The sequence below is a fragment of the Canis aureus genome, chromosome X (assembly GCF_053574225.1).
Source record: "Canis aureus isolate CA01 chromosome X, VMU_Caureus_v.1.0, whole genome shotgun sequence".
NCBI lineage: Eukaryota > Metazoa > Chordata > Mammalia > Carnivora > Canidae > Canis > Canis aureus.
This window is the reverse complement of record NC_135649.1, coordinates 82713150-82737952: the sequence shown is the minus strand read 5'-3', so window position 1 is coordinate 82737952 and position 24803 is coordinate 82713150. Positions and strand designations below refer to the sequence as shown.

Here is a 24803-nt window from a genome sequence, read left to right as displayed (position 1 = left end):
CAACACGCCTTATAGAACAGATAGTATATGGCCTTCTTGTAAAGGTCATGGAGTTAATGATTTCTTTGGAGTCTTTTAGCACAATAGATAACATCTTAGGAGTGACAGGGCAAGCCATCATGTCCATTTTCCAGACCACTGACTTAGACACCTTGATGCTAAGACCCCTGGCTCCAGGGCATAAGTGACTTATGGAGGACACCTGAGCACTGGTCCTTGTTTTGACGAGTTCCTGGGTCCCTGAGAGGACATTTACAGACACCAGACCACCATCCTTGATAAAAACCTCAGACTGTAGCTAGGCACCTGGCTGGCTCACTTGGTATAGCACACAACTCTTGGTCTCAGGGTTGTGAGTTTGAGCCCTGCACTGGGGGTAGAATTTACTTAAAAAATAAAATCTCTTCCTTTAAAAAAAAAAAAAAAGGAAACTTCAGACCCCAAGCCAAGATGAGACTCTCTCCCCCTCTCTCCTTTCCTTTCTAGTCTCTCACTCTGCCTGCTGTATTCTGTCACTTATACTATTCAATAAACTCTGCTCTCACTTCCTCTTCAATTCCTCATTTCTATTCCTGTGTGAAGCCACGGATCCTCTTGGATGGTCCGGTGGGACCCTCTCTAGGTCCCTGGACCCAGCCAGCCTGCATCTCTTACTTCTACCCCCAATCCTATTATTTGCCCTTTTTCTCTTGGACCAATTTTACTCTGCTCAGACTTGGGTTCTCCAGAATCAACACTTAACATCGGCTTCACGCGTTCGAATGACCATCGTTTAAGTCCAGAATCCCAAAGAAATGGATGTTGGGAAGTGTAGGATGTCTCCAGAGTATACAGAGAAATTCAGCTCAAAACAGTGCCTGAGGAGCGGGAGGAAGGAGAGAATTGATCTGCCTGGCTAACTCCCAGTTCTTTTTTCTCACGGTCAAAATGTACCCTACAGGCATTAACTCCCCACATTTCTAGATTGCATCATTTGACCCCTTCCACAGCTGTGTGGGAAGCCAGATTACACCCTCTACAATGCAAAATTTCATATAATCCAGAAGTGATGGGAGGAGCCAAAAAGGCCAGGTGTGCAGCTCATTGGCCTGGCTTTCCAGCGGCATCCAAGGGTGATAGCTAAGTACTTTCAGGCAAGTCCTAAATTCACCTGGTGGTTGTAATAGCCATCTGTGCTAGCTAATTGCCTTTATCCGGAGGAAAGATTAAACTTCTATCTCCATGAGAAGCAAGTGCTTACAGCTTGGAGCCAGGTGCTTAGACTAAACTCTCAGGTGACAGGGAAATGGGGTGCTTATCTTCCTTGAGATCCACATTTCAAAGAGATGATTCTAACACTCTTAAGAAAGGAATTCCCAGGTTATAGGCTGGCAACAAGCTTATTTAGGTCTTGAAAAGCTGTCCATACGTCTCAAAGGGGCAAGAGAAGGATTTACAAATCCTAGGTTTCTCAAGGAAATGCTTGAAGAAAAGTGAAGGAGGGCAGCCCAGGTGGCTCAGCTGTTTAGCGCCGCCTTCAGCGCAGGGTGTGATCCTGGAGACCTGGGATCAAGTCCCATGTGGGGCTCCCTACATGGAGCCTGCTTCTCCCTCTGCCTGCGTCTCTACTTCTCTTTCTCTGTGTCTCTCATGAATAAATAAAATAAAATCTTTAAAAAGAAAAAAAGAAAAGTGAAGGAGAGGAAGTCTCTTTTCTTTTTTTGCCAACAGGTTAAATTCAATTTTGCGTTTATTTAACCTAACAATGTTACCCCTTTGGTTATTCTTTTAGAGTGACGCTATCATTTTTAAATTATCTCCACTGCCAGGGTGCCTGGGTGGCTTAGTCGGTTGAGTGACTGGCTCTTGATTTCAGCTCAGGTCAAGTTCTCATGAGTTGTAGGATTGAGCCCCACATCAGGTTCTGCACTCAACAGGGAGTCTGCTTGAAGAGTCCCTCCCTCTGCCCCTCTCCCACCCTATCCGCTTGTGCGCATGTGCAATGCTCTCTCTAAAACAGAAATCTTTTTTTTTTTTTAAATGTTTATTTATTTATGATAGTCACAGAGAGAGAAAGAGAGAGAGGCAGAGACACAGGCAGAGGGAGAAGCAGGCTCCATGCACCGGAAGCCCGATGTGGGATTCGATCCCGGGTCTCCAGGATCGCGCCCTGGGCCAAAGGCAGGCGCCAAACCCCTGCGCCACCCAGGGATCCCAGAAATCTTTTTAAAAAATTATCTCCATTGCCATTTCTGCCTCTCTGGGAGTTTGTAGCCACCTAAATATTCAGTAAGTCTATAGTAAGATGCAAAAGAAAGCAATCATCAAAATTACAACAGAATGAATTTAAAAGCTCAGTATAATACTCACCAAGGGTGGTGGAAGGGAAATCTTTATGTCATAGCAGTGGTCAATGGTGAAAGTAGATTCTTGCTTAGCAATGTGCAAAATTTCTCCTTCCCACACATTAATTTTCCTGCTGTGTGGTTGTCTTTATTCCTTATGCTTTTTTCTCTGTCTTAAACCTTCTGAGAGCCTGTATGCCTCAAACTGTCTTTATTCCACCTTATAAAATTTCCTTTCTGGGGATCCCTGGGTGGCTCAGCGGTTTGGCGCCTGCCTTCGGCCCTAAGGCCTGATCCTGGAGTCCCCGGATCCAGTCCCACATCAGGCTCCCTGCATGGAGCCTGCTTCTCCCTCTGCCTATGTCTTCGCCTCTCTCTCTCTCTTTCATGAATAAATAAATAAAAACTTTAAAAAAAAAGTTTCTTTCTTTCAATTCTTGTCTGCTTGCCTCTGGTGTGGTGTTTGAGAAATCTGATGTCAGTTAAATTATTTTCCTTTGTAAGTAAACTGTTATTTCTCTCTAGATGTTTTAAAAATCATTTTTCAGGGGTGCCTGGAGCCTATGATCCTTGATACTGGGGTTGTAAGTTCGAGCCCCACTTTGGATGTAGATATTACTTTTAAATAAAAATCTTTAAAAAATAAATAAAAATAATTTGTTATCTTTCATAATCTGAAATTTCACTGTGTCAAGGGCAGTGTATATATGTGTCTGTCTTATCTATTCTGCTCAGCACACTATGGTCCCTGTAAATCTGAAGTTGCCTAAGTCTGAGATCTTTTCACTCATTATTTATTTAAGCATTCCCACCTTTCGAAGCTACTATTCGATGGATTTAGACATTTATATTTCTATCCTCCCTCTTAATTAGCTTTTCTTTCATTTACTCCATCTCTATCCATGCCTGATCACTTTTCTTGCCTTTTCAAATGCATCTGTTTTAAAAACCCAACCTATCCCACTGAATTATTTATTTGAGTAGTTAATATCCAGTATTTCCAATAGTTCTGTAAGCAGAAAGAGTTGGGGTCCCCATAAAAAGAAAGACCGACATAGTTTCCTTGACATAAGAAAGTTATTGAAAAAAAAAAAGAAAGTTATTGTAGGCTCCCAGCCATCTTGTAAAAGAATATAAGACCGAACAGTCACTATCAGGCCAGGAGATAACCTAATCATATTCAAAAGTGAAGACTGACCTTGATGTGAAATGTTAGGGCTTGGGAGCAAATGGTCAAGAAAGAGTTCTTGAGACATCTTCAGTGCAAAAAAAAGGTGGTTTTATTAAAGCATAGGATCAGGATCATGGGCAGAAAGAGCTACACTGGGGTAGTGAGAAGTGTCTGATTATATACTTTCAAGTTGAGAGGGGCTCAGCGATAGCATAAATCTCCAAGGAATTTGGAAGCAAGGTTTCCAGGACCTTGAGGGGGCTAGCTGTTAAGACAAGGTCATTTACTACTGTCTACTACAACCTTAGTCATGAGACCCTTCAGATGTATATCAGTAGGCCAAATGTTTGGAGGATGATTGCTAGACATATATCCTGGGGAGGAAGGTCGGGGGTGGCAGAGATAAAGGAAGTTTCCAAAGGGATTTTTATATGTTAAGACTTACAGGATCCTGGAGGTTGGGCTAAAGTCAAGCTGAGGTTGCCTTTTGCCTCTAGCAAAGAATTAACATTAAAGCTTTTGAGCTCCTGGAGGAAGGTCACTGGGCCTGTCCTAAGTACTTGTCAATGGGCTGTTCCTAAGTACTTGTCAATGGGCTGTAAGTTGTAAGGAAGTTTAATTTTTTTCTATATTTCTTTTGCCTTTGTTTTCTACATCAACCTGAAGCACGTTATCTTTACAGGATCTAAACCCCTTTATAAGCACTCAGATACTGGACCATCTGGAGCCAGAGAATCAATGATGCGGCCCCCGTGACTTTGACCTGGACTCAGTCACCTTAAGATGACTTTTGCCCCAATTCCATGCTGTATTCCCCATTGTACGTGCCCATTCATAAATATGTATGCACTCTTACCTTAAAACTAACCTGGTTTTGTTGTTGGGGAGACTGCTTTGGAAAATACCTCAGGTGTTCTCCTATACCTGTAACAAGTACAGCCCTTCCTTTTTTTAAGATTTTATCTATTTATTCATGAGAGACACACACACACAGAGAGAGAGGCAGAGGCAGAGACATAGGCAGAGGGAGAAGCAGACTCCCTGGGGGGGAGCCTGATGTGAAACTCGATCCCAGGACACTGGGATCACAACCTGAGCCAAAGGCAGGCGCTTAACCACTGAACTACCCAGGTGCCCCAACCCTTCCTTTTTCTATTCTTTGTCTTGGTTTTGTCTTTTGGCTTGACACCTACTAAAAGCAAACACAGTTTCCAGTAACAATTCTATATAACTTCCTGGGAAGATGTGTAGCCTGGATACTGCTTGTAAGCTTGAGGGTTTGGAGGTTGGTATATCTTAGGGTAGAGAACTTTTAGAGCTGCCCTCTAGGCTCAGCCAATCCTTTCCCCTCTCCATCCTGTGATTCCCCAAAGAAGCTTCCAGGACTTCTGCCTCAGCACCAAGTGAGAATGTAGAGAGGCTTCAGGGGCGGCGGTGTCATTTGCTGTAGTTCCCTAGCCTAGGGGGTGAAAAGAAGAATGCTTAATTACTGGCCAGATTGACAGCACATTTTCTATGAGCTTTCCAACCCCACTATGCCTCAATGTGACCATGCCACCTCAGACTGGCAGTGGGCCAGCCCTGCCACTTTTCTGCTCTCTGGAGTTTACAAAACAGGTGATAAGCCAGAAAATAAGAGGAGACAAAAGGGCACGGTTAGAAAGCTCCACCTCAGCTTACCCTCTATCTGTGGCCTCTGACCTTTTCCCACTCTGAGTCATCTCATCCCCCACTGGGGACCAAACTATCAAGAGTTTTGTTGCTGGGAACTATTCTGAAATCTAACCACCTTCTCACCTTTTCTGTGACATCTGCTGGGTTGGGTTTGGGGAAGGAAGCCAACAGCTATTGCTGGGTTACCATCTTCATCTAGAGGAAGATATGCCTTTACATTTTTTTAAGATTTTATTTATTTATTCATGAGAGACAGAGAGAGAGAGGCAGAAACATAGGCAGAGGGAGAAGCAGGCTCCCTGGGGGGAGCCTGATGCAGAACTTGATCCCAGGACCCCAGGAACACAACCAGAGCTGAAGGCAGACACTCAACCACCAAGCCACGCAGGCATCCGTGCCTTAACATTTTAACAGACATTTTAAGTCATTGCTTATAACAACAACAGCAATAACTGAATATATATAGCACTTACTGCATGACGGGTGCTATTCTAAGTGCTTTACATATATTAACTCATTTAATCATCATAGCCATTCAATGAGTGCAGTAACTATCCCCAGTTTACTCTTAATAGACCATGGCACAAAAAGATAATGTAACTTACACAAGGTCACATAGCCAGTAAATTGAGCAAGAATTTGAACCTGTGCAGTCTGGCTCCAGAGTTCGCACTCTGAAGGGCAAATGCTCTTAATTAACTCTACAATTCTACCATGAATTAGCACCTACATTCACCCCTTAAACAACAGAACTTCTCTTTTCTTTCCTGTCCCTCCTCTCATCTCCCATATTTATATTACCTGGAATTTGAGTTCAAGGTTGTGATTTTTTAAAAAAGATTTTATATATTTATTCATGAGAGACGCAGAGACATAGGCAGAGGGAGAAGGAGTCTCCCCACAGGGAGCCCAATGTGGGACTGGATCCCAGGTCCCCTGGGATCATGCCCTGAGCTGAAGGCAGAAGCCCAACCACTGAACCACCCAGGTGTCCCAAAATAGTGATTTTTAAATTTACAATCAAAACTTATTTAGACTTTTCGATGAATGTTACTATTTTTCCCCTCACTATTGCTTACTAGAACCTCCTTCTTGCTCCTTAATGCATTTTTTCTTCTGCTGGATCATATACTCTAATAAGTCTTTCAGAAGGGGTGGGTGTGTAATGAATTTTCTGAAATATTTTTGCTCTCATCTGGATTATCTTGGCTAGATATAGAATTATAGGTTCAAAGGCAGGAAACAACAAATGTTGGAGAGGATGCGGAGAAAAGGGAACCCTCATACACTGTTGGTGGGAATGTGAACTGGTGCAGCCACTCTGGAAAACTGTGTGGAGGTTCCTCAAACAGTTAAAAATAGACCTGCCCTACGACCCAGCAATTGCACTGTTGGGGATTTACCCCAAAGATACAAATGCAATGAAACGCCGGGACACCTGCACCCCGATGTTTATAGCAGCAATGGCCACGATAGCCAAACTGTGGAAGGAGCCTCGGTGTCCAACGAAAGATGAATGGATAAAGAAGATGTGGTCTATGTATACAATGGAATATTACTCAGCTATTAGAAATGACAAATACCCACCATTTGCTTCAACGTGGATGGAACTGGAGGGTATTATGCTGAGTGAAGTAAGTCAGTCGGAGAAGGACAAACATTATATGTTCTCATTCATTTGGGGAATATAAATAATAGTGACTCCCTGGGTGGATCCCTGGGGATCCCTGGGTGGCGCAGCGGTTTAGCGCCTGCCTTTGGCCCAGGGCGTGATCCTGGAGACTCGGGATCGAATCCCACGTCGGGCTCCCGGTGCATGGAACCTGCTTCTCCCTCTGCCTGTGTCTCTGCCTCTCTCTCTGTGGTGACTATCATAAATAAATAAATTAAAAAAAAAAAAAAGAAAGGGAATATAAGGGAAGGGAGAAGAAATGTGTGGGAAATATCAGAAAGGGAGACAACGTAAGGACTGCTAACTCTGGGAAACGAACTAGGGGTGGTGGAAGGGGAGGAGGGCGGGGGGTGGGAGTGAATGGGTGACGGGCACTGGGGGTTATTCTGTATGTTAGTAAATTGAACACCAATAAAAAATAAATTAAAAAAAAAGAATTATAGGTTCAAAGTTGTTTCTCATCAGCTCTTTGAAGAACTTCTCCACTGTATTCTTTCTTCTCTCTTTTCTCTCTGGGACCCTTCCGGATTTTCTTTTTATCCTTTAGGATTTTATCTTTAACCTAGAAATTTTATTTCTAGGTTGCAATAGTGGGGGAGGGGGAGCTGTGTGTGTGTGTGTGTGTGTGTGTGTGTGTGTGTGTGTTAATCATGCTTTGAATTCGGTGGCTCTTTTCAGTTTGAAGATTCAGGTCTTTTTTCAGCTCAGAAAATTCTAGAACATTATTTCTTCAAGTATTGCCTCCTCTCTACTCTTCTCTGTTTGGAACTCATTGCCAGAACATGTTTTTTTTTTTTTTCATTGAGTTACTCCAATTTCTTATTGATCTGCAAAAGCTTCATTATGTATTAGGAATAGTTACTTTTAACTTGTTGTGCATTGTAAGAGACCAGAATATGCTACCTCAAAATATGCCTCTTTGGCATAAGGATAACTTTGAGCTTATTATTTTAAGAAACAGCAGACAGAAGAGCTCTAGAAACCATGAAGTGGGACACCTGGGTGGTTCAGTGGTTGAGCGTCTGCCTTTGGCTCAGGGCGTGATCCCACAGGGAGCCTGCTTCTCCCTCTGCCTATGTCTCTGCCTCTCTCTGTGTCTCTCATGAATAAATAAATAAAATATTTATTAAAAAACACGTGGAAGTTAACCTCTAGTAAGGAAAATTTACGTTTATAAAGAAAATCTCCGTTTGTAAGGGTGCCTGCCCCCTCTCTGTACCAGGCTGGGAAAGATGACTCTAAATCACAAGAAACTATCAATAGAAAAAACACTGACTTCAATCTGCATAACAGACCTTATCCTTGTTTACCACTCAACCCCTGGTCCCTTCCCCATAACTTGCCTCCCCAACTTAGAAGCCCAAACCCCCCTTCTTTCTGTTTTAGACCAAATCACTATATAAACCCGAGCTTTAGCCATTCCTTTGAGTTACTCATTCCGGAGTCTCTCCCATCTATATATGAGACACATGTTAAAAGCCTTCTATTTGAAGGGCGCCTGGGTGGCTCAGCGGTTGAGCATCTGCCTTCAGCCCAGGGTGTAATCCTGGGGTCCCAGGATCGAGTCTGCTTCTCCCTCTGCCTGTGTCTCTGCTTCTGTCTCTCATAAATAAATAAAATCTTTTTTTTTAAAAAAAAAAGCCTTCTATTTGTTTTTCTGTTATTAATCTGTGTCTTGTTACAGAGCCCCAGCCAAAAACCTAGAAGGGTAGAAGGAAAATATTTTTTCCTCCCTTATACTGTTGCAACATTTTCCCTCAAATTTGCCTTTTCAAATGGTTGTTTATGGTGATTTTTGACTTAGATGAGTCTTTAAGTTTTATGTCTTTAAATATACTGGATTTATTGCTCACAGCCTTGATGTAATGCCAAGAAATGCCTATGCCACCTCAAGATTCGTTACAGTATTTCCTAAATTTTCTTCTAGTGTTTTAGGAATTTACATTTTCCCGTTTAAACCTCTAATTTTTCTATTCTGTGGTATAAGGTAACAATTTAGTCTTTATTTTTTTCCAAATGGATAGACACTTGTCAAACCATCATTTGGTATACAATCTATCTTTTGCCCACTATTTGGAAATGCATGCTAAAGTTTTGTATATAGATCAGTATGTTTCTCATCCTTCCATTTTGTTTCACTAATTGATCTGTTTCTGTGTGTATTCATTTTCTATTGCTCTTATAACAATTTACCACATTCTTGGTGGCTTAAAACAACACAGATTTGGGGGCACCTGACTGGCTCAGTTGGAAGAGCACATGACTCTTGATTTCGGAGTCATGAATTCAAGCCCCATGGTGGGTGTAGAGATTACTTAAATAAATGAAAACTTTTTAAAAACCCCACAAACTTATTATCTTACAGTTCTGTAGGTCAGAAAATCCAAAACAAGGCTCACTGGGTTAAAAACAAGGTGTTTGCAAGCTGTGTTCCTTCCTTCCTAGGGGCTCTAGAGTAGAAACTATTTCCTTGCCTTTTCGTTTCTAGAGGCTGCTCGCATTCCTTGGTTCATGGCCCCCTTTCTTCCATCCTCAAAGACAACATAGAACATCTCTCTGGGATGCTTGGGTGGCTCAGCGGTTGAGCATCTGCCTCTGGCTCAGGGCCTGATCCCAGGGTCTGGGATAGAGTCCCACATCGGGCTCCTTGCAGGGAGCCTGCTTCTTTCTGTCTTTCATGAAAAAATAAATAAAAGCTTTTAAAAAAATATATCTGACCATGCTTCCATCCTCGCATCTCTTTCTCAGACCCTCTCACACTTACAAGGGGTTGTGATACATTGGACCTACCCAGATAATCCAGGATAATCTATTCTAAAGTTTAGCAACCTTAACTCCATCTGCAATTTTAATTTCCTTTTACATTTAACAATTTATTCACAGGTTCCAGGGATTAGGATGAGAACATCTTTGGAGGGGGCACTTATTCTGCCTACCACACTATTCCAGCCCGCTTAATATGATTTAATTAATTTTTTAAAAGTTTTTATTTATTCATGAGAGACACAGAGAGAGAGGCAGAGACGGGCAAAAGGAAGAAGCAGACTCCCTGTGGGGATCCCAGTGCAGGACTCGATTCCAGGACCCTGGAATCACACCCTGAGCCAAAGGCAGACAGATGCTCAAACACTTAGCCACCCCAGGTTATGATTTTTTTTTTAAGGTTTGTTTATGGGATCCCTGGGTGGCTTAGCACCCTCTCTCTGGGTGTGTGTGTCTCTTATAAATAAATAAACAAAATATTTTTAAGAAATATTTTATTTATTTATTCAAAAAATCGTTTTTTAAAGATTTTATTTATTTATTCAAAAAATATTTTTTTTAAGATTTTATTTATTTATTCATGAGAGACAGAGAAAGGCAGAGACAGAAGCAGGCTCCCATGCAGGGGAGCCCAAATGGGACTCGATCCCGGGTCCCCAGGATCACACCCTGGGCCAAAGGCGGCGCTAAACTGCTGAGCCACCCAGGCTGTCCCTCAGGCTATGATTTTAAAGTACATTTCAGTATTTGTTAGGGCAAAAACACCCTATTATTCTTTAGTTTTCCAAAAATTCTTAAAGTAAGTCCTGGGGCCGCTGCATGGTTCAGTTGGTTAAGCATCTGCTTTGGGTTCAGGTCATGATCTCAGGGTCCTGGAATTGAGCTCCACATCTGGCTCCCTGCTTCTCCCTCTGCCCCTCCCCTGCCTCATGGTCACAGGCTCCTATGCACGCTCTCTCAAATAAATAAATAAATAATCTTAGGGCAGCCCTGGTGGCCCAGCGGTTTGGCGCTGCCTGGAGACCCAGGATCGAGTCCCACGTCAGGCTCCCTGCATGGAGCCTGCTTCTCCCTCTGCCTGTGTCTCTGCCTCTTTCTCTGTGTCTCTCATGAATGGATAAATAAAATCTTTAAATAAATAAATGAATAAATAAATAAATAAATAATCTTAAAAAAAAATAAGTCCCGAGGTTGTAGTATACAACATGGTGACTATGGTTAATAATACTGTATTGTATATTTGTAAGTTGCTAAGACAGTAATCTCAAAAAGTTCTCATCATTAGAAAAAATTTTGGTGACTGCATATGGTGACAGATGTTAACTAGATTTATTGTAGTGATAATTTTACAATATATACAAATATCAAATCATGTTACACATTCAAAACTAATGTTATATGTCAAATATACCTCAATTAAAACAGTCATATGCTCTGCCAACTGAGCTAGACAGGTGCCCCCAAATCCAGAAGTATTGTAAATAAAATTATTCCAAAATTTATATGGAAGGGCAAATGAACTAGAATATCTAAAACAATTTTGAAAAAAATAAAACGAGGGGAGGGAGCCTGGGTGGCTCTGATTGAGCTGCCTTCAGCTCAGGGCGTGATCCCCAGGAGAGCCTGCTTCTCCCTCTGCCTATGTCTCTGCCTCTCTCTGTGTGTCTCTCATGAATAAATAAAATCTTTAAAAAACAATAAAATTAATTAATTAATTAATTAATCAAATGGGAGGAATTGCCTACCGAAGAAGTTCAATACTTATATAGCTAACAGGAGTCAAGATTGTGATATGGGGGAAAATAGACACATAGATGAATGGAACAAAATAGAAAACCCAGAAATAGTTCCACACTGAATTTTTGCAGAATACAAAAGCCAAGGGGTGCCTGGCTGGCTCAGTCAGTAGACCATGCAACTCTTGATCTCGGGTTCGCAAGTTTGAGCCCCACATCAGGCATAGAGCTACTTTAAAAAAGAAAAAGAAAAAAATACAAAAGTAATTCAGAAGAATTGTCTTCTTCAGAAATGGTGCTGGAGAAATTGGATATCTATAGGCAAATGAATAAAAGCATCTACCTAAACTTCATACCTCATACAAAAATTAACTCAAACAAATCACAGAAAAAAAAAACAAATCATAGACTTAAATGAAAATGTAAAACTTTAAAACTTGGGGATGGTAAACAATTCTTAAACATCACCCATTTTTTGAAAAGATGAAATTAGAGGGCATGTGGGTGGCTCAGTGGTTGAGCATCTGCCTTTGGTTCAGGTTGTGATCCCAGGGCCCTGGGATCGAGTCACACATCAAGATCCCCATGGGGAGCCTGCTTCTCCCTCTACCTATGTATGTCTCTGCCTCTTTGTGTGTCTCTCGTGAAAAATAAATAAAATATTTAAAAAATATATATAAATTAAAAAATGAACTTAGATTTCTCTGTCAGAAACCCTGTTGAGAGGATGATCTCTTGTGGGTGTTAAATATGAACACTTGCACTTGTAAGGCCAGGTACTGGAATTTCAAGTTAGCTTTGTTCTTAAAAAGTGGGCTTGGGGCAGCTCCGGTGGCTCAGCGGTTTATCGCCGCCTTTGGCCCAGGGCATGATCCTGGAGACCTGGGATCGTGTCCCATGTCGGGCTCCCTGCATGGAGCCTGTTTGTCCCTCTGCCTGTGTCTCTGCCTCTCTCTCTGTGTGTCTCTCATGAATAAATAAAATTTATTTTTTTAAAAAAACAGGCTTATTGAGCTTAAGTTTAGTGTTGAGCTGAGTTAGAATGAAGAAGAGTGAAATAAGGAGCATACAGCCTGAATCAACTACAGTCAACTGTCCTATTTCTAAATATGGAGAGGAGAAAGATTATTATCTGTAGTGGTCTGCATATGCACTAATTATCTAGGAAGATAAACGAGTCTTAAACATCTGAAGACTTTTTTCATAAAGAAACACATGAATTTTAACAGCAATACCATTTTCACCTAGTAGGTTGGCGAAGCTTCATGTCTCATGACTCAGGCTGTTGTAAAATTGGGACTCACATACACTGCCAGTGGGAGAGCAAAATGGCCATGCTGACTCCTGTTGGACCTGACATGCTTGCTTCTACCTCAGGGCCTTTGCACTTGCTGTTGCCTCTTACCTGGAACACTTTTGTCTATAAATAACCATGTGACTCCCTCCTTCTGGCCAATCTAGGACCCAGCTCCGAGTCTGCCTGTCAGTGAGGCCTCCCTGACTACCCCCTCACTGCTGCCCACCTCACCCCCCACCCTGACACCACATTTATATCATTTATTTTCCTCATAGTGTTCATCTCTATCAGAAATGATTGATGCCTTTTCTTCTTTTCTGCTAGATCAGGGATCAGCAAATCTTTTTCTGAAAAGGGCCAGATAATAAATAGCTGAGGCTTGGTGGGCCATGTGGTCTCTGTTAAAATTCCTCAAAAGCCCTGCTGCTGTAGCACCAAAGAACCATAAACAATATGTAAATGAACAAGCATTATTGCATTCCAATGAAAGATTTGCAGCACTGAAATTTATATTTCATAATTTTTAAGTGTCACAAAGTGTTCTTCTTTTGAGTTTTTTTCCCAATCACTTAGAAATGTGCAACTATTTTTGGCTCAGTGGCCATACAAAGGGCCAGTGGGCTGCTGAATTTGGCCTGAGTCACAGTTTGCCTACTTCTGTGCTAGAGCACCAACTACAGGGATTACTGTCTGCTTGATTCACTGTTCAAACCCTAGAACCTAAAACAGTGCCTGGCATGCAGGAGGCTCTTAAAAGATGTTTCTTGAGTGAGGAAATGGATGGAACAATGAGTTGGGTAGCAAGTGACCGAAGGAGTGGACAAGCAAATGGACATTTGCAAGCAGGTTTGTTCCTACTCTCAGGGCTTCACTTTACCCTTGTCTGAACCTAGGCAGGCTCCCCCAAGAAGACTTAGAAAGAGATCAGAAGGCTGAGGCCAGGGACACCTGGGTGACTCAGTGGTTGAGTGTCTATCTTCGGCTCAGGCAGGTCCTGGAATTGAGTCCCGCATCAGGCTTCCCACAGGGAGTTTGCTTCTCCCTCTGCATAGGCCTCTGCCTCTCTCTCTGTGTCTCTCATAAACAAACAAACAAACAAACAAACAAACAAATTTTAAAAAAAAAGAAGGCTGAGGCCAGAATTGCAATTCAGCATCTTTATTCTTCCCCTTTAGCTCGAGAGTCATCCTGACAAACAGCTTCTGCCAGGAGAGGCAGAAAGGACTGGGTTGGGCAGGGATTCCCCAAGGACCTGGTCTCCTCCTCACGTGGGGTTGGGCTTAGGGCCTTGATCCAAGCTCAGCATCCCTGGGAAGGAGGGAAGCAGACCACTCTGCAACCTCTGTGGCCCCCCTACCTCCAACAGCCTTGTTAATGGGAACCAGCCACCTCCACATGCCAGGCAGGAGGGACCCTGGAGAGCGGCCCCATCTTCCTCCATATGCACAGGAGCTTGTACACAGGGGCCCGGGGCAGTGCAGGGCAAGGTCAGTGTCCAGACACTTGGCTCTGGCCTGTGGCCCAGTTGGCAAACATAAAGCCTAGACTGATTGCCATGAAGAGGACCCCCAGGAGACCAAAACACAGAGCCTGTGGATGAGAGAGAGAGAAGATGGGGCTGGTGGGGTCTCCACACCAGAGCTCCTCCTGAAAATGTTCCTCAAGCCCTCTATCCCCTCCAGAGTGCCCCATTCATTCCTGACCCTCCTGCTCTCTCCGCTTCCTTGTCACCAGCCCCTTCCAAAGAATTCTCCATCTTTCTAGAACCCTTCATAGAGTATTCTACTTTATCCTCTTTGAAAGTGCTCCTGACCCTCTTCTAATAGTGGTCCTCCCATCTGTCCATAGAATGCTCCCTGTCTTTGCAGATCCTGCTGCTGCTGTTTGCTCAGCCCCTTCCTCAGACAATCACCTTCATTCTTCCAGACCCCCTGCCCCCCTGCCCCCAGCCCCCTCTTGAAAATGTTCCTTTTATCTCTGGCCATCCTGGAGTGGTCCTCAGAATGCTCCCTCTTTCCCTAGCCCTCCCCTGGAATGCTTACCTGGATCTTAGGCCAGGAGTAGAGGGGCTCCACCTCAGATGGGACAATGCGGAGGTAGAAGATGCTAGGAAGGATGAAGATGAGGCTGGGGGCTGAGGTGGACCCTAGGGGACAAACAGGGGGGACAGAAGTCAATGTTGGCTTGGAGTATAAGGTTCAGATTAGGTGGGGTCTGGGACTGGAGTGGGGGTACTGACCAATAACCCCAAAGATATCCCGGATGGTTGGCACGCAAATGACAAGAACGTTGACCAAGACAAGCAGGATCAGGGCTATGGCCACATGCCGTGGCCAGCTGAAGTCCCTGCTTGGGAAGAGCAGCTGCTGCAGGGCCCGGCGGATCTGTGGTCAGAGTAGCGTAGGACACTAGTCAGGGCCCAGGTACTGCCTCCCCTGCTCCATGTGGTCATATGACTTGAACTCTACCCTCTGAGCATCCATCTGTGCCTGCCCCTGTGGGAGATCCCTCATCCTCCCTCCATCTGACTATCTACATGTCCACCTCATCTGACCATCCATCTATCTGAACCTCCACCTTCCTAATGAGCATCCTGTTGCCCTTCTGACAATCCACACCTCCTCCTTCCCTCTGCTCACCGCCCCCCTCCCCCCCATGCCTCTACCTGCTATCCGAAGTCTCTGCCTCCCTGGATGAACACCCTCTCGTCCTTCTATTCTGTCTGAGATCCTGCCTCTCTCTCCATCTGACTACCTCTACCTCCCTCCTCTGTCTGGTCATCCCACCTCCAAATCTGAGAGCCTGGCCCCTCCTATACCTCACTCCTTCTGCCTTCACCCTTTTCCTGTCCATCCCTATTTCTTCATTGTGACTGTCCATCTGTCTCTGCCTCTACCCTGTCTGACCATTCCCACCTCCCTCTTCTGTCTAGCCAGATGTCTGTGCCTCCTCCCTCCAACTGACCATCCCTCTCCCCTTCATTCTCTCTGGACTGCCACCTATGTCTCCTTTCTATCTGATCATCTATTTTTGTCTTCTCTGTCCATCTGACAACTTTGCCTTCCCTATCTGCCCATCCCTGCCTCCTCCATCCATCCATCCACTCCTAGCTCCACCCTACAGCCAAACATCCATGCCTACACCCTCCACCCATCCATCCATCCATCCATGTCCATCTGCTCCATGGGCCCACCCCTCGACCCCACGTACAGGAAACAGCACGACTGGCACAGTAAGAGTCACCGCAAGCAGCACAGCCAAGCGCACGCAGAGGATGAGCAGGTCCTGTTGGCTGTACATGTGCAGCATCTCCGCCTCCACGCTATCTGGGCCATGGGATGTGGGACATGGGATGCAGGATGTGCTGGGAGCACCAAAACCAGTGTCCCAGAAACACACATCACACACACACACACACACACACACACACACACACACACCAACCAAATCCACATGTGTGATGTGCACCCTCTCTGGAAACTGATGGGTCCAGGGCATGGAGGCAAAGTGTTCAGGCTCCTGCCCCAGCAGTCTGCCTAGCCCCCACTCCAGCTCCCACCCAACCCTGGCCCCGGCCCCACTCACTGTAGAAGGTAAGGTATCCAAAGGTCGCCGTGAGCCCATACATGCAGAACATGGCCCCAATGGACACGTTGGCCACGGCCTGCATTCTGTGCTTGGAGGGCCTAAGTCACAAAGGTTATGGAACTGTCATGCTCAGACCCTTGGACTTAGTGTAGGCCCCTCAAAATTCACCCACATTCTCCAGAGTCACCTTCTTCCTAAGCTGACGTGCACAGGAAGTGGTACACACTGGGATGCCTATCTCTACCTCCCCTGTGTGACTAGCCAAGTCTCCCCCTGTCCATCCATCTTGGTCCACATGACCATCTTTGTCTTTCTCCTCTGTCTGACCATCTATGCCTCTCCCTCGCATCTGACCTCCATGCCGTGCCCCATCTGATCATCCGCATATCTCTCCATTGTATCCGCCCTGCCCACCCCAGTTTTGTCCACCCATTCCCCACTCTATCTGACCATCCCCACCTCCGCATCCCCATCCATGCAGGCCACACCCTCCATCTGATCATTTCTGTCTCCCCACTCTATCCATTCACACTTGTACCGGATGCTGAAAGTTGAACATTTAAGCCCTAATCAGTAAAAAGTCACCACTCTGAGTCCCCCCAAGGCCACCTCAAATCCTTCCCCTGGCACACTCTAGCCAGGATGAAGCTACAGTACCAGGATGACATGAGGGATTGTCAGACATGATGACTATCACAACACCCATGCCCACTTGCCTGCCCACTCACCGGCAGAGCTCTGTGTAGATGGGCAGCACCTCAGGGTGGCAGACGAAGGCAAAAGCCATAATGGGCACTGTGTAGAACATCTAGGGGAATGGCCCACATACACAGGATTAGAACCTACAGGGGTCTATCCCCTACTCCTCATCCCCTTGGCCCCACCACTACCCTCTACATCAGACACATGGAAGCCCCTGATGTCTGGTGCCCAGCTCCACTCTGAGCAGAGTGCACTATAGGACAGGAACAGAGGGCCTAAGTGTGGTGCAAGCTCTATACACGTGCCTACACACCCACCTGTGAGTCAACTGTGAACATCTGGGCCTCACAGCTTCTGTTGAGTCCCTGGATGGGAAGACCTGAGGGGTTCTTGCTGTCCACTGCGGTTTCGTTGAAACTTACAGCACAGCCAAGCTGGAACTTTTTATAGATGACCTGGGGGAGGGTGGGGAAGCGAGGTCACAGGGAAGGCTATGTCCCAATGTTCCAATGCTTTCTTTAATTTTTTCATGTCCTTCTCCCTCAGACTCACCGAAATGAGGAAAAACAGCATACAGGTCAAAGAGAGACCACTGGTATATCCCAGGTAGCCTGCAAAGGGTAAAATACAGAGCCTCAGAAATCAAGGAACCCTCCAACAGCAAATATCAAACCCTAGTTTGGCCTTTAGGGCTACCTCACCCCAATTAGGCCACAGATATTTACACAAGCTTTTACTTCAACCTGGGCAAGCCTCCACCTCCATAGCAAACTCCTATTCATCTGTTAAAACCCACATCACACAAGCTCTCCCATGGGATTTCACAACCCTTAACAATGGGGATTTTCTCAGTCTGGCTCCCCTTCTCTAACTCCACTATCCAATGACCAACACAGGAAGTCTCTTACCCAAGTGTCTCATGAGGGCCAGTGGCAGGATGATTAACACACTGACAATGATGATGAGGAGGTTTCCCTTCAAGAACCAGCCCCTGGGGAGATAGGCAAACACAGTGACTAGCTGCCTGCCAAAGAAAACCATCAGGCAGACACTCATAGAAGACAGCCGAACAGATGGATTTCTGCCCACAGTCAGGAAAGATGAGCTGACAACTCAGCTGTGAGAAGTCATTCAGGCGGTCACAGTGACAAATGGCACAACAAGATCAACAAAAACAGCCAGACTGATCATCAGACTGTTAGACGAACCCTGGTAAAGGGACTCAGCTAAGAACACACACACAGCCGGACAAAACTGTGCTGTCAGACTCGCAAGCAGACACACAACCAAATGGGCAGACAGGACCCCAAATCAGTAAGACTCTCACAGTCCAACATAAGGTACCAGACCCAGAGTAAGTCATGACCCTGGTGCCCCTGACAGGTAGAACAACAGTCTGATGATCTGGTAGTCGGGCAATGATGCAAAGTCAAACAAGGAGACAGGAACACACACATGTGGTTGTTTGAACAGCTCAAGGTGTGTTGAACACCTAAAAGTAGCTGGACCAATTTGGCTACACAGCCAAAGCCTGAAATAGAGACAAAAATCGGCCAGCTCTTGTTGGAACCAAGCTCAAAGAAAGAGCGAGATCTCTACAGATATTGGCAGAGGTGCCCAGGCAAGACACTTAATATAGAACTGGCTGAAAAATTGCTCACTTGTTCAAAAGAATTTTATCACCTGCCTATTATGTTCCAGGCAATCACACACTATTTCATACGCACAGTTACACAGAAATAAAGCAACAAAGCACCATTGGCCATATATCTACTGGGAGCTAACTATAATAATTAGATACACCTAGTCATGTAAGTTGTCAGCTACCTAAATGGTTTCAGAATCGAACCAAAGATCTAACAGGATACACAGAGTCAGCCATCACACACAAACAGCTGAACAGAGTCAGTCAGCTGTTGGATTGAAAATCAAACATACAGTCAATCAGATGTATACTCAGAACAATGGTCATTCAACACATGGCTGGAACCACAGCAAGAGGACATATCATCATAGTTGAGGATCACACACACACACACACACACACACACAGCAAGAGGGAACTTGCCAGAAAAATGGTTGCCAAATTAAACACCGATGGGAGCCTACTGGCACATAGAGTTGGAGCAAATCACATATAGATAGCTGGCACCACAGTACACTGCACATTTACACTTACAGCTAGAGAGATTTAGCAAGCCTGATGGACCCTGAATCAAACAGAATCCGCTGGACAGGGAAAAGTCAGAGTAAGCAAATGTCAGACGCACATGGTTGGAATCACAGCATACAGGACACAGCTGTAGTCAGCTGTCGTACAGCTGGCCAGAGAATCTGCCAATACAACAGTCCAAAACCAAATCCACAGAGCTTAGGTCTACTTGATATGTACAGTCACGTGGTCAGCATCAGAGTACACTGGACAGATGGAGTCAGCTACCAAAAAGAATCAGCCAGAATAACAGTCACAAAAATCAACACATGGTCTACCAGATAGAGCAACAGTCACACATTCTGTTGGCATCACAATACACAAGAATCACAGTCTGACCAAACTGGCTTGCCCAACAGTCTCAGAGCACCTGGGAGTCAGCTGAGCACAGAGTTCCAGACAGCAGCCAGACCGCACAGGTAATGTCAATGGCCTACAGGCCAGAGCCAAGGGGTGTTGCTCACTCACCCCTCGGGGTCCATGTCCAAGAAGGTGCCGATAACCAGGGGGAGTTCGGATTTGATGATGAACAGGTAACTGGACATGGCTGGTGCAGGTGGGGGGAGGTATAAGCAGAAGGATTCCCCTCATCCCCCCAGCCCATCCTGAGGAGGCCCACCCCACCCCACCCTCTTCCCCCAAGCTGATCCCCTACCTCCCAGAGTCCTCACCCCCAACATTGTGCAGACAGATCACGGCAGCCACCACTACCTTCCCCACAGGCCCCAGCGCCCTCTGTCCCAGCTGCTCATACGCTCGGATGCCTGGAGTAGGGAGACAAGGAATGGTTTGTGGGTCCAAGAGGCCAGGCCGGCAGGGGAGAAATGGGGGGGGCAGCGAGGGTCAGGGAGCTGAGGAGTTGGGGCTTGGGGTACTTGGGTCTGATTGATGGAAGCTGGAGGTGAGGGTTAAGCAGTTAGAGGTGGGCTTGAGATGGAGCCTGGGAGGTACGGTTGGGGGTTGGATGTGGGTAGTGGGTATCTTGGGGTTGTGGGGCTGGCTTCCACAATTAGGGGAGAGCTGGAGATTAAGAAGCAGGGGATTAGAAGTGGAATGTAGTAATCTGGGTGTGGGGAGGGTCTGAGAAATAAGGTCTGATACCAGACTGAGGGGTGAGGATCTGGGAGCCCAGATACATTCTGAGGGCAATGCACAGTCTGAGGCCTGGAGTCCATGGAGTTGAGTATGGGGTCTGAGGCCCTGAGTCCAGGATCTGGGGTCAGTGTGGTATGCTCAGAATCTAGGGTTTGGGTTGAGATCTAGGGTCCCAGGTCAGAGCGGTGGGTCGGGGAGTCTGGGATCCAAGATCTGGGTTGAGCTCGGGGCCTTACCTACAACACCAGCACAGGTCAGCAGGAGATGGATGGAGTACGAAGACAGAAGTGCAATGCACAGCAGCAGGGCCCTGTGGCAGATGGCGCAGCTCAGACTTGGCCCCCAGGCCTCCTGCAGGCCCCACAAGGCGCCCAGGCCCCCTCCCCCACCCCCGCAGGCTGCCCAAGACTCACAAGAAGAAGAGGATCCCCGTATGGGCCATGGCATAGGCCAGTCCCAGGATGCCACTACCCATGATGGCGTTGCTAAGATTGAACACTGACATTCCAAACGATGTCTTCCCCTCGAACTGCAGGTAAGGGGCAAGGCACGGGCACACATGGGGAGGGAGACCAGGTAAGGATATCAGGGCTGGGGCCCAGGAAAGACTAGGGGAGAAGTGACTGGGGCCAGGAGACACCCAGAAAGGGCCACGAAATGGAGGCTAAGAAGCAAAAGGAGGTGAAGCCACGGGGAAGCTGGGAAAACAGGAGCTAGCAAGAGCTAGGAGAAACTTTGGAGGGGAACAGCTAGAAGAGGAGTGGAACAGGGGAGGGTGGAGCAGCCACCAGAGGCAAAACAGCAAGGGAGGGAGCAGCTGGGGACCGGGAGTGGCTGGGGCAGGAAATAGCTAGGCAGGGAAGCCCCGGGAAGAGGGAACAGTAGGGGAAGAGATGAGTTGGGCAAGGTGCAGCTGGGACAGATCCTGGGAGGTCACTCACATCCATGAACTCAATCGGCTTCCGCCCCGGAGCAGGAGGATGACTGGGCAGGAAGCCCTCGCGTTCCTGCCTGTAGCTGGAGAAGGCAGAGACATAGGGGCCGGTGAGAGGGTAATCCTGACCCCTGACCTTGTCCCCCTGGGCCCCCAACTCACCCCAGAGCATCCGCAGGGAGGGCTCCATTTATCTTTGGATCTTGCAGTTCCATGCTGTGGGCAGAGAAATGGAGGGTGGGGGATCCGAGATGGAGCGGGGGGTGGGGGGGAGGGGGGGGCTACACAGTGGAGAGAGCTAGATATAAATCTATATAAAGATATAAATAGGGCAGGGGGTCAGACAGAGACAGATGGAGGACCAGAGAAACGGAGGTGAGGCAAGGGGAGCAGAAGCAGAGGGACAGGAGAGACGGGGAGATAAATGGAGAGACTCAAAGACAACAGTGAGAGGGCGATGGAGGAAGAGATGGGAGGCAGAGAAGGGAATCGGGAGGGGAAGAGATGCCAACAGTTACTCAGACAAGCAGAAAAAGAGGGCAGCGAGAGACAAATAGAGGGGGAGGGGGGAGAGAGATTGAGAGAGAAAGAAAGAAAGAGAGAGAAACGGAGACCCCACAGCAGGCGAGATGGCCATCTGGAGCTGAGATAGCCAGTCCTCCCAGACCCCACACTCACTCAGTCTCGCTTGCTGCCTCTTTCCTTGCCAGCACCCCGCACCCCCCTTCCCTCCACCCTCACCGCTTGGCCAGGCCTCTCACTCCTTACAGGGACACGTGTCGGCCCGGCTGCCCCACCCCTCCTAACGCCCCCTGCCCCCCCTCCTCCCAGCCTGGGCCCCGAGCCTGAGCCCAGAGCTGATGCAACCTGTTGAAGGAGCTGGAGGTGGGGGGGGCAGGCTTGGAGACCCTACCCGCCCCCCTCCAGGCTGCAAACTGCTCTCTGCCACAATTCTGAATATCCTCACTAGAGGCCAAAGACAATTCCCCAAACTGAGCCTCCTTCCAGGGATACAAGTTACCTCGGGACTCCCATTTAAACCTCCTTTTAGTATTTTTCTGGGACCCCAGTTAAGACTTGAGAGTCGTCTTAAACACTTGGTCTCCTGGCAGAAACAACTTTAGACACACTTCCAGGCTTAAGATCCTTCCTGGTCTTGGGGTGTCTCAGGAACCTGCCCGAGCCCTAATTTCCCTTCCTGAGGATGAGCTATCTCTGCGGTCTGCATCAAAAGCCCCCTCCCAACCGCCTGATGTGTTTCTCGGGGTGGGGGTGCTCCACAATCCCCCTGTGAGCCTGGAGCCCCCTGTCTTCTGGATGGGGTGTCTCTGAAGAAACCTCCTACCCAGAGCTGACTTCCTGGAAGTGCAGTATGTCAGAAACCCCCACTCAGGGTCCCCATCATTGCCAAAAGTGCCTCCAGGCAGCCCCTTCCCCAAGCCCCGAAAACCCTCCCTGGGAAGGGGACCCCCTGTCAAGGAGCCCCATCCTCAGTCTTGAGCACTCTCTGGAGACTCTCACCCACTTGTGAATTCGCTTCCCGGGAGCAAGGCACCAAAAGGGCTCCCCCTCCCGCTCACTTCCCCCGCTAGCGCTAAAAAAGGTCTCCAGGGAATTCCCTCCCTCCCCTGGAGGTTCCCCCAGGGAACCTCTCCCGGGATCTCCGACTCGTGCCTCAAGGGTCCCCAGAGCCCCACCCCGGTCAGCGCCCCCTCCTCACCTTCCAGCTCCTCTCAGCTCCTGAAGCGGCAGTAACTCACTAGGGCTCTGGGACCCCACGGCCGGCACGGCTCCCCCTCTGCGGACCCTGCCCCCGCCCCGCCCTGTAGCCAATCAGCTCCGCCGCGCTGGCGAGGTGGCTAATCAGCGCAGCCCGAGCCGCATCTGGCCCGCGGATTATTTTTTTTTCTGGGAAGAACTTTTAATTTTAATTCAGTTTCCCTCCATCTGGCTCTGGGTGGAGGAAACGGGGTGGGGGAGGAGGGCGCTCTTCTTCACCTGGACCCACGTGGAGAGAGACGGAAGTGTGGAGGGGGTGGCTTGGGGGGGAGGTGGAAAGAAAGACTGAGAGAGGATAGAGAGGGGGACAGGCGGACAGAGGCAACTGACGCGGAGATCGGACACACAGCGAGGGGGACGGATGGAGGGAAAAGATGCAGAGAGGAGAGACCGGAGCTAGGCAGGCAGGAGAAACAACAGGAGGACAGAGAGAGAGCCGTGCCGCGGAGGAGTGACAGACAGGCAGAGGGGCAGTCATAGGGAGAGAGAGAGGAACCGACAGACTCAGAGACAGGGGGTAGGCCCATGGAAGCATCTGAGGAAAGGCAACAGGCAGTCAGGCCCGGTAATAAGCAGGAGGCACAACTGGCAAATAGACAGGTGGACACAGCCAGACACATCCCCAGAGGCTGGGAACAGACACACCAGCCCAGAGAGACAAGTGGACAGAGGGAGTGGTTGAGGCAGGAAGACCCCTAGAGGAGCAGAATTCAGGCAAAGGGGCAGACAGGGTGGATGGATAGATCTGGGAGCAGCAGTAAAAGACAGGTATAGAGATAGACACAGCCCAGCCACTATAGACTGACCTCATATAGATAGATAGCCTAGCCTAGCCAAAAACATACCCTCGATCTTGGGGGTCCTTAGAAGGAGGCAGGGGGGCAATTGTGGTTGGGTGAGGAGTGTGGATGCACAGTGTCTGCAAACAAGGCACACCCTAAAGTCCTGGACCCCAGCCCGGGCATTGGGTGGGGCCTGTCCACGCCCTAACTGAGGAGCCCCGCTGTCTGTGTGTCTGCCTTATATGTGGGTCTGTCTATTCACTCCCATCCAAGCATGTGACAGGCATATCTGTCCCAGGCAAGGCATGTGTCTCCTGCACAGAGTCAGGCAGATTGGACTCGGGGTCCAGGCTCAACTTCAACCAGACTGCTCAAGGTCCAGGTGGACAAGAGGCCTCTGTCAGGGCCTCTTCGCCCTCCTGCCCACCCCCCACAGCGAGCATAGAATTCCCGGAAAGGCCAGGGGCTGGCTGGGGCTTCAAAGCAAGCCTAGATGCCCCCACCCTACCCGCAGTCGGAGGAGGGTAAGGGACAAGGGATGGGGCGTTTACTTCCCCACAGCAGGAGAGAGCCTCCTGCTTGCTCAGGGATCACAACCCCATCCAGTGCTCAGAAACCGGAGGCCGACTCACCACCACCCGCAGGAGTATAAACTCGCACACAGATTCACAGCCACACACACAGAATACAGGCTAACATATGAACACGCAGAGACTACACCTGGGAGAGCCCAGGCCATGGTACTGTCACATGCTCACGACTGCATCAAATGACTTCCCACAACAGGTATCATCATCACTCAGGGCCTCAGCATTGCAACCAGAGAACACAGACTGACATGGGAGAGGCCCGCACTGATTTCCAGCCACTCCAGACTCATGGACATCATCGCCCATGGACTCAACAGCCAGATCCTGGAGAGCCCAACAGGCAAATCACACACAGACTCGCAGCTGCACCCAGAGCATACAAATATGATTTCCTACAGCTGACAACATCAACATCATACATGGCCCCCATCCCTTGTACAGATGATTCCCACTTCCGACAATCCTGAAGGCCCATGTCCAGATT

At 47.6% G+C, this 24803-nt stretch overlaps 1 protein-coding gene across 3 annotated transcripts; it reads right to left on the bottom strand.

The window, feature by feature from the left end:
- Positions 1-13779: 13779 nt before the first annotated feature.
- On the bottom strand, positions 13780-23031 carry SLC38A5 (solute carrier family 38 member 5). Of its 3 annotated transcripts, none has more exons than XM_077887364.1 (16): positions 22889-23031; positions 21331-21384; positions 21176-21251; positions 20648-20763; positions 20471-20544; positions 19811-19903; positions 19608-19686; positions 17836-17918; positions 17480-17538; positions 17245-17382; positions 16954-17033; positions 16223-16323; positions 15848-15963; positions 14877-15021; positions 14680-14783; positions 13780-14227 (listed from the first exon to the last, which is right to left on the bottom strand). In XM_077887364.1, the coding sequence occupies exons 2-16, from the start codon at positions 21381-21383 to the stop codon at positions 14126-14128; spliced, it is 1419 nt and encodes a 472-aa protein (XP_077743490.1). In that variant the 5' UTR covers position 21384; positions 22889-23031; the 3' UTR covers positions 13780-14125. The 3 variants fall into 3 exon arrangements, with proteins under 3 accessions (XP_077743490.1, XP_077743493.1, XP_077743491.1); XM_077887367.1 differs by lacking the exon at positions 22889-23031 and adding an exon at positions 22694-22741; XM_077887365.1 differs by lacking the exon at positions 22889-23031 and adding an exon at positions 21847-21939.
- Between the last annotated feature and the right edge of the window lie 1772 nt (positions 23032-24803).

What these genes read in the sequence shown, in the direction of transcription:
- SLC38A5 (XM_077887364.1), bottom strand. Translation starts at nt 21,383, where the DNA reads ATGGAACTGCAAGATCCAAAGATAAATGGAGCCCTCCCTGCGGATGCT. An exon ending in TGGATACCTTACCTTCTACA is followed by an intron (nt 15,964 to 16,222) that starts GTGAGTGGGGCC and finishes CCCATGGCCCAG; the next exon opens with ATAGCGTGGAGGCGGAGATG. An exon ending in GGATATCTTTGGGGTTATTG is followed by an intron (nt 14,784 to 14,876) that starts GTCAGTACCCCC and finishes TTTGTCCCCTAG; the next exon opens with GGTCCACCTCAGCCCCCAGC.